Source organism: Schistocerca serialis, chromosome 8 (assembly GCF_023864345.2).
Source record: "Schistocerca serialis cubense isolate TAMUIC-IGC-003099 chromosome 8, iqSchSeri2.2, whole genome shotgun sequence".
Lineage (NCBI taxonomy): Eukaryota > Metazoa > Arthropoda > Insecta > Orthoptera > Acrididae > Schistocerca > Schistocerca serialis.
Genome location: NC_064645.1, coordinates 205,392,720 through 205,410,343, shown reverse-complemented (window position 1 = coordinate 205,410,343; position 17,624 = coordinate 205,392,720). Strand labels below are relative to the sequence as shown.

General features: G+C 37.4%; 1 protein-coding gene across 1 annotated transcript in view; it reads right to left on the bottom strand.

Annotated features, from left to right (window-relative positions):
- LOC126416252 (ankyrin repeat and IBR domain-containing protein 1-like) overlaps positions 1-17,624 on the bottom strand; it is a 567,140-nt gene that overhangs the window by 194,267 nt on the left and 355,249 nt on the right. The window contains exon 10 of the mRNA XM_050083876.1: positions 14,491-14,710. Coding sequence (XP_049939833.1) covers positions 14,491-14,710 — 220 coding nt within the window. The remainder of the gene's footprint in view (positions 1-14,490; positions 14,711-17,624) is intronic.

Genomic DNA, 17,624 nt, shown 5'->3' with positions numbered 1-17,624 from the left:
CTTGACAACCTAACCACTATGTGATCAACATGAGAGTTCCATGTTAGACTGTTGTCAAGTACAATACCTAAAAACTTTGCCTTTTGTTTTTCTATTTTTGTAGTCTTTGATAGACTGAACCACATATTCTGGGTCTTTTCCTCATTTAATAGCAGACCATTGGCATTAAACCATGATGTTGCGTTTTCTTTTGCCAATTTCATATCACTTACAAGGTTATCAAGTACATGGTTTACAGATAGAAAAGTTGTGTCATCTGCATACATATATGTCTTTACATCTATATTTCCTGGTAAGTCATTTATGTGTACAAGGAAAAGAAGTGGTCCCAATTTAGATCCCTGTGGCACTCCATGTTGAACCTCGAGTATGTTTGACAGATGACTTCCTGAACTCACCACCTGGTTCCTTTTATTGAGGTATGATTTGATGAGTTTTAAACTTTTATCACATATTCCATAGTACTCAAGTTTAGAGAGCAGAAGTGAGTGGTCAACACAGTCAAAAGCTTTGCTCAGATCACATAAGGTTACCTGTGCGTGCGCATGGTCCTCAAATGCTGCTAGAATGTCTCTGACTAAGAGCTCTATGGCATGTATAGCTGAACTTCCTTTTCTGTAACCAAACTGTGATGCACTTAACATACCATTTAGTTCTAGGTACTCATACATCTGCTTATATATTATGCCTTCAAACACTTTTCCTAGTACTGGAATTTGTGAAATTGGTCTGTAGTTTGCAGGATCTGATTTGACACCCTTCTTAAAGACTGGAGTTACCTTGGATAGCTTGAGAGGATCAGGAAAAAACCCTTCTATGAGACACAGGTTTATAGCATATGTTAATGGTGCTGCAATGTAATGTATGATTTCTTTCAATAGATTGTTTGACATATTAAAAATATCTGTACTGTATGAATTTTTCATTTCTTTGACTATTTTAAGAACTTCATGTTGGCATACCTCTTTGAAGTGTTTCAATGATGATCTGGCCCTATTATGATTTAGGTTTGCTCTCTTCAGATAATCTATACATGTTACATTGGGTTTACTGATCAGCTTTTTGATATCATCAGCACAGCTTACAAAATATTTATTGAATGTATCTGCTGGTATTGGGACTGTCTTGTCGAAGTTTCTGACTTCACCTTTAATAGTATTAATTACTGACCAGGCTGTTTTGCATTGGTTTTTACTATTTCTTATGAAATTTGTGTTGTATCTTAGTTTCGCCAATTGCAACTCTTTCTTATACTGTTTCTTAGTGATTTTTTCGAGGTCCTTAATTTCATTAGAATTGTTTACTTTGGCAAGGCGCTTCAACAGCAGTAGCTTATTTTTTAGATTCTCCAGTTCTTTGGTGTACCAAAATTTACCCTTTCTTGTTTTATGGTATTTCTTTTGAACAAGATGGGCTTTTAAAATATCTGTTAAGTAATTGTGGAATGTTTCATAAACTGTTTGGGCACTGGAATCACAGTTTTGAAATAATTTGTCCCAGTTTGTTATGTTCAGCTGGTGTGTTAGTTTTATGAGATTGTGTTTTGTTAATATTAAGGTATTAGATTTTGTTAACTTTTGTGCAGCCTTGCTCTCATCCCCTTTTATAAAATGTCTTAACTCTACCGTTAACATGGAGTGGTCTGAGAAAACAAATTCCTTTACCTTGGTGGAGTACATATCACGAGCACAGTTGACAAAAGCATTGTCCAAGCACGCTTGTAGTCTTGTTGGTTCTGAATTTACATGATGGAAGTTGTGCTGCCTTAGCATATTCAGTAACTTATTTACACTGGGTTTGTTACATGTTACATCAAAGCTTGAATTAAAGTCTCCCCCAATTACAGTTACATACTGTTTCCATTTCGTTATGTAGCAGAGTACACTGTCTAAATTATCTAAAAAAGTTTTATCATCTGAGTCAGGGGAATGGTAGATACATACTATGATAATTTTCATCATATCACATATGATCCCAGTAATTTCAAAGTGTTTCTCTACACATGCCCAACTAAGATCTAGTTCTCTACACTCTATTTCATTTGAAACATAGATAACAGTACCACCATTGCGGTACTGACATCTGCAAAAACTGTTTCCATATTTATAACCTTCTGGTACATAGTATTGTATTTGTTCCGGTTTAAGCCAATGTTCTGATAGACATAAGAAAGAATACTTATTCTGTGGCAATGACTCCTCCAGAATTTCAACTTTATTTTCAAGACCCTGAATGTTTAAAAATAGGATGTTGTTGTGACTTATCTGTGAATTAGCAGGCTGGTTTTTCACATTTTTATTTTCTTCTTGGCTTGAAACCATAAAAAATTATCACTGAATGACACAGATGTATTTTTCCTTTGGCTCCTCCTTAAGCATTGCTGTGTTGCTGCTCCAGTCGTTGTTGGTTCTGCTGCTGCTGCTGCTTCTGCTGATAATGATGGTGCTGCTGCTGTTTCACTTATTTCTGGTGTTTGTTGTTCTATAACTGCTGTGCCTTTCTGTGAATTGTTAACATTTGGAGTGTTCACTTGCATTAATAAAATTTCACATTTGTCTTGGAGGGGTGTAGCTTCACTGACATCAGATTTCACATTGGATTCTACAGGATACACACACTTCCTGTCCATGAGAGGTATGACTTTTCTATCATCACACTGCACATTTGAGATTTTATTTACAAGTTCTAAAATTTTTGTTACTATTACGTTTTTTCCAAGTACATTTAGATGGGAACCATGTGCTGTGTGAAATCTTTTCCCTAAATTGCTGATGTTCACAAATGTTACATTTTCAAACCGCTTGCAAATATTTTGCATCTCTTTATTTGCAGTTTCAATTTCTTTGTTTACACAGGACCATTCCATCAAGTCGTAACGGTGTGGCACTGAAAAAACAATAACATTTGTTCCTCTCAGCTCATACAGTTTTCTTTTTAGCGAGATTAAGAGATCGTTTTTTTCGTTCCTAGCTATATCATTTGATCCCGCCAGGAAGATGGAAAAGTCCTTTTTGCTCAATGAGGAAATTTTTTCTTGACTCATTGACGTAGCAGCACTGAATTTTGCTCCTGGTTTTATTGTACAGTTAAAACTAAAATTCTGACTACTTGTACGCCGAAATTCAGCGGCTGTATTTCGTCCTTGGCTGTCAGCATACAGTTCAATTTTACCGGTACTTACTGTTCCGAGATTGCCTGTTTCCTGCCTACCTTTGCAGTAAGCGAAGTCTTGTTTGGTACTATTTATTGTGTCTTGTTTGCTAACACATGTCGATATTGTCTCAGTAGAGCAGCTTAGCGGTAGAAGATTTTTCGTGAGCACTTTTGCATATGATCTTTTACTTAACTGCTGCTGAAATATTCCATGTTTTACCTTATTCACAAAGTCGTTTGGTTTTCCACATGGTACACTCGCACTGTTAACTTCACTTTCACAATCCGTAGTCGAAAGTGCTTGAAAGTAATTTTCGTTCACTATATTTATGTTTCTTTCGCCGTTTTCTGTATCTTGTATTATCTGTTTGCGTCTTTTGTACTTCACTTCCGTCCAATTCTCCGACATATTCGTACTTTCATGGCGCGAGTTTTTCATGTTCCGTTCACTTTTTTCTTCTTTAAGTTTCTTGATATCCATCTTCAAGGAACTGATAATAAATTGTAAACTAGCCACCCGTTCGCTAAACTTTGTAATTTCATCCTTACAACTGTCACAATTTTTCTTTTTCACGGCAAAATTCACACTTTTTCTCGGACAAGCACAACTATCAGCTGGGAAAATTACAGTTCTCTTAGTGGTGAACACGATAAAACATCCTGTGAAACATTATTAAATGCCTTAATTGAAAACTATCTTGAACAGATAGTTTGGAACCCCACTCATGACGGAAATATATTGGATCTAATGGCAACAAGTAGACCTGACCTCTTTGAGGATGTCACATCAGTGGCCATGACACTACTGTAGCAGAATACTGTCAAATGTTCTTCCACAAAACCAAAAGAAATTTTGGTCACATGTAAAGGCTATTAGTGACACAGTTACTGTCCAGTCACTAACAAATGAGACAAGAACTGAAACTGAGTGTAGCAAAGCAAAAGCTGAAATGCTTAACTCTTGTTTTCAAATGTTCCTTTACAAAGGAAAACCCAGGAGGACTGCCTCAATTTAGCCCTTGTACCACTGAAAAGGGTGATGATAACAAACAGCTGAAATTGTTAAAACTCGAAGCTTTGGTTTGGGACTGTCGAGTAGATGCAGTATTTCTTGATTTCTGAAAAGCATTCGACTTGGTACCAATCTACATTTATTCTCAAAAGCATGGCCAAATTGGTTGAGTGAAATTTGTGTCTGGATTGAGGACTTTTTGGCAGGGAGGATGCATCATGTTATCTTATGAGGTCTGTTAAAAAAATTCTGCAACATTCATAAGTTTGCACCAATGGTGTGTTGGAGCGAAATGCGGCTGGCATCCCTGCACATGCCTGTGTTTAATGTATAACTGCTGGCAGTTTCATACTTACAAGTCTGTTAGTTATTGTACAGCACTGTATTGAGTAGAATATTGTGTCACACTGTTTGCAAATTTTGAGATGGCGGAGTTAGAGGAGCAATGCATCTGCATTAAATTTTGTGTGAAACTCAAGAAAACCTTTAGAGAGACTCACCAAATGGTGCAGAAAGCCAACAGTGATGAGTGCTTAAGCCATACTTGGTGTTATAAATGGTTCACACAATTTAAAAATGGCCAGGTGGAAGTTCAAGGTGACCCTCGTTCAGGGCACCCTTTGATGTCTACCACCCTCGCTCATGTCAGGAACATCAATAAAATTGTGCATGCCAATCGAAGACTGATTGTCTGACAGACTGTAGAAGAATGTAACATTTCAATTGGATCATATCATGAAATCTTTATGCAGCCTCTTGGAATGCACTGTGTTGCCATCAAGTTTGTCCTATGGCTCATGCCTCAAGAGCAAAGAGACCTTCACCTTGCAATCTGCAAAGAGCTTTTGGATCTTGCAAATAAGAATGAGATGTTCCTTAAAATAATCATAGCTGGTGATGAGACATGGGCCTACAGTTATGATGTTGAGAACAAGGTTCAATCTTCACAATGAGTCGGGAAAACTTCTCCAAGATTCAAAAAAGCTCATCAGGTCATGCTGATAGTTTTATTTTCCTTTGAATGATTAGTCCACAATGAATTCGTGCCACAGGGACAAACTATTAGTCAATGGTACTATCAGGATGTGTTGCAACATCTTTAAAACAATGTGAGAAGGAAATGGCCTGTAACGAGGCGAGACAAATCATGGCTCTTGCATCGCAATAGTGCACCCACACATTCATCCCTGTTGGTGCATGACTGCTACACAAAAAACGAAATCACTGTGCTGACTCATCCTCCGTACTCTCCAGACCTGGCCCTGCAGACTTTTCTTTTCTTTTTTTTTTTTTTTTTTTTTTTTTATTTCCAAAGTTGGAAACACCACTGATTGGATAAAGATTTGCAATGATAGATGAGGTAAAAAAAAGTTCTGGAATTTTTTGAACAGATCTTGTATATGGAGAGTCATCACCAGACGTAGAAGTAACTTCAGGTGTGCCCCAGGAAAGTGTGTTGGGACCCTTGGTGTTCATATTGTATATTAGACTTCATGGACAATATTAACAGTAACTCCGAATTTTTGTTTGGCACCTTGCTTTAAATGTTCAGAAATGTAACATTGTGCACTTCACAAAACAAAAAAAACATAGTATCCTATGACTATAATATCAATGAGTCACAGTTGGAATTGGCCAACTCATACAAATACCTGAGTGTAACACTTTGTAGATATGAAATGGTATGATCACACAGGCTTAGTTGTGGGTAAGACATGTGGGTAGATCTTGGTTTGTTGGTAGAATACTGGGCAAGTGCAATCAGTCTACAAAGGGGATTGCTTACAAATCACTGGTGTGACCAATTCTAGAATACTGCTCAAACTACACTGGCGGACTCTTGAAAATAGATGTAAACTAACCCTAGAAAGTTTACTAACAAAGCTTCAAGAACCAGCTTTAAATAACAACTCTATGAATATACTACAACCTCCTATGCGTCGCTCACATAGGGATCATGAGGACAAAATAAGAATAATTACACACAAAGGCATTCAAACAATTATTCTTCCTGTGCTCCATGTGTGAATGGAATGGGAAGAGCCCTAATAACTGGTACAACGAGATGTGGGCTCTCTCATGCACTTACAATGGTTTGCAGAGTTCAGACATAGACGTAGAGATGTACATGTAGATAGGCAGATGAAGGAGAGAGCCCAGTGAAGGTTGATGACAGGGGGGTTATGGGAACGAAGGATATGTTACAGAGAGAGTACCCACATGTGTAGTTCAGTCAGTGAAGTAGCCATTACAGTGAAGCACATCACCTTGGGTGGCATGTTCAGCAACTGGGTCGTCAGGCAGCTTCTTGGCCACAGTCCGTCGGTAGCTGCCTATGTAGTTGACAGCTTGTTAGTAGTCAAATGCTGCACAGTGGTTGCAGCTAAGTTTGTAGACCACATTGCTGCTTTCACAGGAGGCCCTGCCTTTCATGGGGTAGGAAACGCCTGTGACAGAACTAGAATAGGTTGTGGAGGGAGGATGTAGGATGTATGAGACAGCATATCCCTGCTACAAACCTAGATGCAAGACACGTTCCATACATCTTCTTACTACCACCTGCCAGTGACAGGACTGGAGTAGGTAGTAATGGGAAGAGGGAGGGTGTGTGGCATAGCATCAGACCTAGATGCAAGGACATGTCCCATACATCTCACCATTATCACATACCCTAGTTCTGTCACAGGTATCTCCTACCCCATCAAAGGCAGGGTTACCAGTAAATCTAGCATTTGATCTTCAAACTTAGTAACAACACTGCACTGCATTCTACATGGACATGACTAATAACAAGCTGTCTGTCTGCATGAATGACCCTGACCACTGCCAAACAGCGACCAAAAGACCTCAGTACCACCCAGTTGATGAGCAAGCCACCCAATATGATCAGTTTCATTTTACCAACTTCTTCACAGACTGTGTCATCTGGATTCATCCCACCAACAGAAGCTTCTCTGAATTACACAGATGGGAGCACTCTCTGCAACATACCGTATTTACTCGAATTTAAGCTGCACTTGAATCTAAGCCACACCTGAAATTTGAGACTGGAAATTCAAGGGGAGAGAAACGTTTTAGGCCGCACCTCCAAATCGAAACAAAGTTGGTCCATTGTAATATGAGACACAATTTAGGTCGAATGAATGACGATACAGCTACAGTAGTTTGGTTCGAGTCGTAAGCTTAGCAGTTAAGCTTTCCCAGGTAGCCATTGCTATGTGTCAGGTCTCCGTCCGTATTTATACTCGTACCCTTCCTTTTTCACGTGCTTCGTCTGGTTTGAATTGATTGCTTACTTTCCTTTGATTTGATAAGTGCCGTTCTCTTTGTTATAGGTGTTGACGACACTCTAAGCTGAAGATGCGTTACTGTACTGTGTCATGCATTGATTACGGCATTCTGATAATGAGTGTTTATGGCCTGTCGCCGCTTGCGGCATGGGTTGCTTTTGTGTGTGCTACCGCCGCTTTTTTTTTAATCTTTCTTTTTTTCTTTTTTTTTTTTTTTTTTTAAATGTGGAATCATCTCATTAGCAAAACGATGGCAAGAGACTGCTATTTGTTGTTACTTAACACTGTTGCTTTCTTTGATAATGATCAACAAGAACCAAATTATAGACTGCGTATGATAGAAGATGTTCTGAACGAGAGTTTAGCGAAAATTTTTCTCCATTTGAAAATCTTTGCAGACGCCTCTTTAGTACATTACACTCTGCACAGAAATTAGAGTCATCTTAGATTTAAAAAAATAGTCAATTACTGTGCTTTATTTCTGACTGTATCCCTACTACGCATAAGAATAATAAGAATATAAACATGACGTGGTATATCTATTCTTCCGCGTTTGCTGTTGTCTCGCTCTAGTTTTGTAGTTTATTAGGCAGACAGAATTTAAATGAGATAGCAGCAAACATGAAAGAATACATGGCAAAATGTGACTCACAATTCATAAAAGTTCTTATTAGCAAGTAGAGTTGGCCATATTGACAAACATCCCTAACAGTCTTGCCAGTCAGATTTTCATAGTACATTGAAACGCGGTAACATTCGAAGATGAACAATACGGAATTTGTATTTACTTCGATGAATAATGTATGAAAATGCAGTGGTCGAAACTCGGGGCGGAGGAAAAAAAGCTCGTCTTCCACCTTTTTTTTATTTATTTATTTACTGACGCAGAGGTTTTGGCGCCAGTGTTTATCTTTGTGCCAGCAAAGCATGCCTGTGTAGTGCCACATATATTCGATGGCAGAAGTTAGTTGTGGCGGCACCTACAACATTTTTCAGAACTTCCGCTTACTTTGCCCTCGATTCTAAGCCGCAGGCGGTTTTTGGATTACAAAAACCGGAAAAAAAGTGCGGCTTAGATTCAAGTAAATACGGTATACTTCATTCCAGTAATACTGCTCACCCCAACCTTTCCTATTACCTGTCCTCCACCTACGTGTCCTTTTCCCTGCTCACACTCCAGTACTACACACTCCTTCTCTCTTGTCAATGCATGTATACAGTCCTCTCCTCTTCTCAACATCTCCCCCCCTCCCAGTAGCATAATTTTTCAATGCTGTAGCTGTAACCTGTTTCCAACATTTCCCTGTATACTCCCACAAATAGCACTAGCATCTTCCCCACCACTACTCTGTCTCCCACTTCAGGGTTCTCACTCTTTTCCTGATCTGAAAATTAATGTCTTTTTAAATTCTGTGAACACATGCGTTCTAACGAGAATTTTTTTTAAAAAAGAAGCTGCAAATTTAAGATAAAATAAAATATTCATTTGTTCCTCAAGATTTTTTTTTATTTAGCAAAACCAGTTGATAGGCATTATTAGCCACTTTAAAATATGTATTTTATAATTAAATTTTATTTTATATACACACTACACCACTATCTACATACACATTAATTATGATTACATATTCTAATTACTTTCATACCTTTCAGCATGAATTCAACTGATCTTCTGAAACTGTTTGATTGGAAAATACATTTCGGTCTCCCACATTTTCAGCTTTTTCTGCCAAATCAGCACATTTCTTTAGTTCACTAACAGCTTCTTCTAATCTCCTCTTTTTGGTTTACAATCCTTCTATTTCATCTACCACTCATTTTCTTTTAGAGCCTTACATTTCACTTTGTCTCCATTTTTTCTGTTCTTTAAGATACGATGTATACTTTTGCCTGGCATCAACAGCAGATAAATGAAGTTCCTTCCTCACTACAAAATTAGCTAATCCCCCAGTGAGTATTACACGATCAGTTATTACTCTTTTGGCAATAAATGTTTTACTTTTCATATTCTCCACTGCTATCAATTTTTTTTTTTTTCATGAGAAACCTCTTTATACATCTGCTTGACCACGAGATAAAATCAATAACTTTTTGATGACATTGTACAGCTTTGAAAAATCTGGAGCCAAAAACTTACTTCAAAGAGAATCAAGTCTTTCCTCTGAACGACTGAAAACTTAAAAGAGATCATAGTTAGATGATACTTGCCCACTTAGAAATTTATTATAATTTATCAGTAGCACTTCATATTCATCTTCTTTGGTAACTTAAGCCTTCATAAGGTTGCTTAACACTGATTTCATTTTAGCATAACAATCAAAGCAATTAAATGCCATTTGCCTTGGCTCTAAAGAAGATAAATTTGGACCATAACTGAAGATTTTTCTAGCAAGTTTTTAACTAATAAAATAAAAAATTATGAGCATCAGATCTTGAATTAAAGATCTCTTTCTTTGAGACTTGTTTGTCAAAAAGTAAATTTTTTGGTAATAGGTTTCCTATAAAGCCTAAATTAATACATAGATTTGTCTTCCAAATCAAATTTTGATAGTCTGTTTTCAGAGGTTAGTTTATCTATGTGTTATTTTTTTATTATATTAAAAGTTATAAAAACATCAAGAACAAACCCTCTTAGATCCTCAGCAAAAAGGTAACATAGGATTAAGGCTTTGATATTTTTCCAAGAATGGTTTTAACATTCTGGCAACAGGTAAAAAAACGAGTTTCACAGATATCAAGTCACCTTTGGTAGATTTTTCTACTGTCTCATAAGATTTTGTACCTGGTTTGTAACACTGCTTTTCTTCACACAAGAAGCAAACTGTTTCACATCCTGCCATACCTATAATGTCCTCTCTGTTGCCAGAATATTTTCAAGCCACCTATGGCTACAAAATTTAAATGGTATTTTCTCACTGGTTAATATTTTTAATAAATCCTTCCTATGTGAGGGAGAATCCTTGAACAGCCAGTAAAGTGCTGCAAACAAAGCATCTAAACTGCACCCTGCCACTCTGTTTTCCTTCTTAAAAGCATTATTCATCACATGCAGGCCACAACTACCTAAATTAAGCACCTGTTCATTGATCTCTTAATTTAAATTTCCTCGAATCATACCAAATAGTTTCCATTTCATAGCTGGGCCATCCACTGACTTCTGAATTAACGTTTGTTAGATCACAAAATGCTTTCATAGCATCCTTGGCAGCACTGTGACCTAAGTAAGTAGAAGATAGATATCGTGTTTACTGTATTGTTTACGTCATCCCAGTAATGGACGTGTAAGTCCATTGTTTGGCCTGTAAAGATTTATATAATGCTTCATCAGAGTGTAGTGTGAAACTATCCATATTATTAATTTTATCATGCATTATATTCATGAAATATGGTGCCACCCCAAAGCTATGTCCTTACAAGACCTGTAAGAAAAATTATTAGCCACACATTTGATTGCCTATATTATTTCAACATCTAATATTGCATTTTTAAAAACTTGTTCTACTGCTTCATGAATGTTTTTCTCCTCTTGTTTGGGAACTACAGAATTGGGTGTTGTAGTTCCTTCTTTAGTTTTTTGATTCTAAGTTCACAGCACCTGTTTCTATGGCCATCATTAATATCATACGTCTCTTACCTAAAGAAAAATATTAAAAACGTAGTTTTCATTAGCTACTATATATATATATATATATATATATATATATATATATATAGTTTCATGTACTATTAAGGCCCTTTCTGAAACACCATACAGTCTGAGCATTCCATCAAATCTATGTAGTACAGTACAACTTCTCAAATCCAAACTCAAGTTGATGGTCATGTTGTGCAATTATTACAATGTCCTCAGTACAGTGCTGAATTAATAAATTAGATTTCATATTGTCCATAATGAATGCAAGAGATTTACCACCCTATCTTGCACATAAATTTTTATGTCGCTGTTTCCAGTTTCATCTGCTAGGAGCACAGTTCTCGCGTCATGTGAACAAACTGTATTCTTCTTGGCTCATAGTTGCTGCCAATTGCACACATTGCATGCACCACTACAGAGCCAAACAATTTGTATATTATTTCACAGTTTTCCTGCCTCAATAACTTAGTATCAAATTTTGTCATTCAAATGCACCACCACTTAACCCTCTCGTGACAAAGCAATGTCTGGTGTAGCTTCATATATTTTGATTGGTAAAAAGTGCTAATGCAGTGGTCACATTAATGAATATGTAATTTCATTCTGCAGTTATCCAAGATGGCTGCAATACTATTACCAGACTTTCTTTGAGTTTCTTTACTTTTACAAGTGTGCTAACAACTATTTCATGCAGGTATGAAGGTAGTACAATAATTATTTCTCATTTAATCAGAACATCAATCAGTCCGAGAACAACGGTTGAAATGAACAACACTAGTCCAGTCACCCAACAGAATATTTAGCATACTAAGCCACTAAGTTATCACCAGCTCGTATGCAGCCCAAATATTTGCAATGAAAGCTAATCACAGTTGGTTGCATTTAAGTGAACTGTTTGATTGTGCGAAGCTTCGTGGTGAGAGATATAGGTGTGACTCCAGCATTGTAAAGGTTTAGAGCAGATGAACTTTACATCTAACAACAAAGTCATGGCAGTTTATTGGATTTGAGAAAAAAAAAATGCTTTTATACCAAAATTCAAATAGTTTTTATGGTTTCTCATAATGTGAATGTTCAAGATATTACACTTGCAGTGGTGCATGTCAATTGTTTGCTAGGTGATTTACATTCTAGCATTAACAAGAACAATTACAAATCTAGTCTTTCTGTCAGAATACCATGGAAAAGAAACTAGCATCTTTCAGAAAGAAATATTAAGATTTTTTCGTAATAGGGTGAACAGTGCGAGGAATGAGTGCCAGTATAAAAATAGCTTATGCAAACTAGAAACTATACAGATTGGTATTTTACATGAAAACAATGAGAATTAATTCACTTACCTTCCATTTGTAATTACGAGTGAATGTAAATGAGCTAGCATCAACCAACTCATGCAAGTCCAGGTTTTAGAAGTTGCTCTCAACTAATTATTTTATCACAAACTTATTCCGTGATAAAACATTATTCACTATAATAAAATAAATACATATGGAAAAATGATGGAAAATGTACTTACTGATCATATGAAGTTTTAAGGACAATTCTCCCATCTTTCCAAGCACAAAATCTTTGTTGCACACAGTGTGCAATTTGCTCTGAACTTATCATCAGATGGTTTAATCCAATTCCTGAATTCATCTTTTTTTTAACCAAAGATGATTAAAAACACACTTACCCATTATGGGCATTTAATCGCGGTAACATTCAACAAATTACTCAATGGAGGGCATAATTTAATTCTTGAATTTGTCGTTTGTTAACCAAAGACAGTAAATAGAGGAATGCTGGGTACACAATATTCTGCCCTTGACATTACATGCATAGATGGAGATCAAAGATGCCATGGGCATTAAAGCCTACTCCTTCTTGGTTGTAGTTGCCATATAACCTGCAGCATTTCTAACATATTACATGGAACTACTGCCAATATAGAATAGCCACTTATCCTTGTGGCATCTTCAATCTCCTGTGCAAGTGATGCCTGGGCTTAGTCTCACATAGCTACGCAACACTCCTCACTATTGAACCCAAAGATGATCTGAAACACATTTTCCCATTGTGAAATTTTTAAATTTCCACTAAAGGACAGTAGCACTCAACAAAATCTGTATTAAAGAACTAAACAAGCACTAGCTCACAGGATACTGATGAAAAGGACTGAATGGAAAGTCAATGGATTATTCGGTATGACATATGACATTTACTCTTCTCATCACATAGAAAATCTGTTGAATATCGATGAAGATACATGCCCCCCTCACGAGTACAAATCTAGAACCAATAATGATATAACAAAAACCACTGTGAGTGGGCAGATGGAATGCAACATCACGCATTTCAGCAATTCGCCGTTGAATTAGGCAAGCCCTCTACAGTTTGATTATGGAAAGAAGGTGGTTTATTCTTTGTGTAATGTTGGTGTGTTTTATTGGCTTTCATGTTGTCTGTCCTCTGTCCCCCATTGTAGCCATTTGTCAAGCTCAGCAATCTAAGAGTTGTGGTTGTTTGGGACCGTAGCTGCTATATGTTACAAGGTGCGCACTTCTGTAGGTTACTAGTACTCGCCCTTTCACCACAACCATCCGTACATTCCATTCCCCCACACAGTATCTACCTGCCTTCTTTCCATAGCCAAATCATATACGGGCAGTAACCTTTAGCTTTCCTTCCTGGCTGTTGTCTCATATGTGAATAATTATTTCCACTAGCATACCGAAAGAAAAAGTAATGAAACTTAAAAAACAAACTTTTATACAATTTTTAGGACCTTAAACTTTAATAAAATATGGTCTTCTTAGGGGACCCTACAAAGGATTTTGAAAATTACAGCCTTTTTGGGCCTTTTTAAGGTATGTGGGTACCCTGCTTTCTCCACCTCACACCTCTTCTGTAGGCTCACTACCTGCCGTAGCTAGATTGGTGCTCGCCTCAGATGCAGTCACAGTTGGGCTATAGTCCCTTGAGATGATATAGGCAATAAAAGTTAGTGTCAGGCCTGAAGGTGTGCTCATATAGCCCAACAGTTAAGATGACTGCTTGTATAAAGCAGCAAATCCAGGTCTCGAGTCTCAGTATGGCATAAATTTTCAATTGCCAGAACACAAACACAGCAATGAAGTTTCAGAATTTCTGTACAGTCTTTACTGGTGCCATTTCATGACACCACTTCCTCACTGATTTCATCTCCAGTGACCTCATTTATTACATTTAAGGAGTTTTATTGAAAAACTAAATGAAAAAAGTTGCAAAAGTGGAATTCAAGGCAGTAGTTTTCTTTGACATTTAGTTATGACTTTTAAGCAATTTGTCCACAACATTTTAATAAACAGTGATTTTTCAATAATAAATGTAGCAGACAGCAAAAATATTCTGAAAAAAGGAATAATTGTTGAGGAGGTAACCTTTGAACACTTCATGTGGTTGCAGCCTTCATTCTTTTGTATTGGAGACTTGCAGTTGGGACAAGGTTTTGAGTTGGTGACCAGCCACAGGCAGTTAGCAGCATCCTCAGTCTCAGTGCATGAAGCTCGCAGCTCCTCAGGCCGAACTTCTGAGATCTTGCGCTGCCACTGTTGCCACTGCTGACAACCACAAGGCGCATGTGCCTCCCCTAAACATTCCCTGCGCAATTGAGAATAATTTAGCCTCGCTCTCTACACAAAACATTATTTCATTAGTACAATAGATTATAGACATTCCTTAGACAAACAATAATCACTAGTAGTATGATGTTTCAATAGCTAATTAATAGTTTGTAAAACTGAAATTTTTAAATTATTTACAGAAAAACGAAAAATATTTTAAAAGAGAAAAAGCAAGAGAGAATGATTATGCTAACACACAGATTGAGGCTACAGTTGCCTGAAACTGCAGCAGTCATGTGGTGTGAGTTGCATTTGCATGAGTGTGTGTGTGTGTGTGTGTGTGTGTGTGTGTGTGTGTGTGTGTGTGTGTGTGAACAGGTCGAAAATTAGAGGAAAAATTTGGTTACCAGTAGTGAAGCATACAAGTCATCATTCAAGCACCAATGATATTAAAAGGTAATGTTACATGAAGGCCAATAAAGAATGTATGTTCAAAGAATAATGTAATGTCCCAGTACTGAGATGGTGATACATATATTTGCACAATGTAGATCTGTACAGTGATTCATCAGTAAACACTTCCGGGATAAGTTGCCGTGGTCGATCTGTAGAACTTCTTCTCCCTGACGTTTCGTTCTCAACTACGGAGAACATCTTCCGAGGTGAGTCAACGACTGGTTGACTCACCTCGGAAGATGTTCTCCGTAGTTGAGAACGAAACGTCAGGGAGAAGAAGTTCTACAGATCGACCACGGCAACTTAGCCCGGAAGTGTTTACTGATGAAGACGCCGGCCGTGAAAGCCTACATGGAATGATTGTACAGTGATTGTTGCTAACACATGGCATGGGTTATGGTTCTGTGCACAAGATTCAGAGCAGGGTGGGTGAGCATTGGAAGAAGACAGGGATTTAAATGAGCTAATCATAGAAAATTAGGAATATATTTTCAATAATGGTATACGGAAATGGATTCAACCCGGGGGAGGACGGAAAGGCTGGCTGCAAGTCTAAGCGTTGGGGCCTAAATAAAGAGGAATAGGGGAAGGTACTGATGGATGTAATGTCCATGCTGTTGGTGGCCAGTCCTGATGAGCAGAGACAGAGGCAGGGGGTGTCAGGCTATCCGCCCTTTCTGAAGTCTGGATTCCAAGAGCATTTTCTCTGAGCGAAGAGAGTGAACCAACTGTATTCCGTGCTCCAGAACCTTTCAACAGCCACACAAGTGATCCACATCTCACACTCTCTATTGGTTACACTGACACTGCAGACTTAACAGCCAGTTTAGCAGAGGGCTGAAGGCATCTCTTGTCAGTGGCTTTAACTGGGCAGAATTGCTTCAGTTCTGAATGGCAGGCAATGTGGGTCATGTAGGCACAACAGAAGTTACGCCGAGTGAACACTTTGACTGGAAATATTTATTTTAAATAAATATTTTCAAACTAAACCCCTAAATATTCCCTGAACTATACAACTGTACAGTGAACTGCAGCAAGCATGAAGCAGTACAAAGCAAGTTGTCAGCTGACTGATTTGCCGATACAGCATGATAAACATTTGTGTGTGCTGAAGGATGTGGGTGACATAATGCATTCCGTGTAATAAGCTGTTTTCGTGACACTAAAATGTAACCAATTTAACATTTTGACAGCTGACCACATAAACTTTGATGTTTCTTACAATGCCTGCCACTTTCATGGTTTTCAATATTTGTTAACATGAAAGAAGGAAGAACAAAAAATGTTAACGCAGATTCAGGAATACATAAATGTAGGTCATTTAGGAACGACATAGATAAGAACTGCAGGGAAGCTAAGATGAAATGGCTGCATGAAAAATGTGAAGAAATCAAAAAAGAAGTGTTTATCAGAAGGACTAACTCAGCATATAGAAAAGTCGAAACAACCTTTGGAGAAATTAAAAGCAAGGGTGGTAACATTAACAATGCAATCAGAATTCCACTGTTAAATGCAGAGGAGAGAGTGGTTAGGTGAAAAAAGTACATCGAAGGCCTCTATGAGGGGAGGACTTATCTGATAACATGATAGGAGAAGAAATAGGAATATGCAGGGAAGAGATAGGGTTACAACATTAGCATAAGAATTTAAAAGAGTTTTGGAAGATTTAAGATCAAATAATGCAGAAGGGATTGACAACATTTCATCAGAATTCCTAAAATCATTGGGGGAAATGATAACAAAACAACTATTCATGTTGATGTGTAGAATTTATCAGACTAGCAATATACCATCAGACTTTCAAAAAAATATCATCCATGCAAATCTGAAGATTGTGAGCTGACAAGTGTAAAAACTATCACACACTCAGTTTAACAGCTCATGTATCCAAGATGCTGACCAATATAATATACAGATGAGTGGAAAAGAAAATTAGATTAAGATCAGTTTGGCTGCAGGTAAGGTACAGGAACCAGAGAGGCAGTTCTGACACTGCAATTGATAATGAAAGCAAGACTGAAGAAAAATCAAGATAATGTTCATAGGATTTGTCAACCTGCAAAAAATGTTCAACATTGTAAAATGGTGCAAGATGTTCAAAATTCTGAGAAAAATAGGGGTAATCTATGGGGAAATACATGTAATACACAATATCTAGGAAAACAAAGAGGGAACAATAAGACTTGAAGTCCAAGAGCTGAGTGCTCAGATTGAAAAGGACGTAGGACAGAGATGTAGTCTTTCACCCTCTACTGTTCAATGTGTACGTCAAAGAATCAATGACAGAAGTAAAAGAAAGGTTCAAGAGTGGGATTAAAATTCAAGGTGAAAGGATAACAATGATATGATTCACTGATGACATTGCTGTTCTAAGTGAAAGTGAAGAAAAATTACAGCATCTGTTGAATGGAGTGACCACTGTAATGAGTACAGAATATGGACTGAAAGTAAATCAAAGAAAGAAAAAAGTAATGGGAAATAGCAGAAATGAGAAC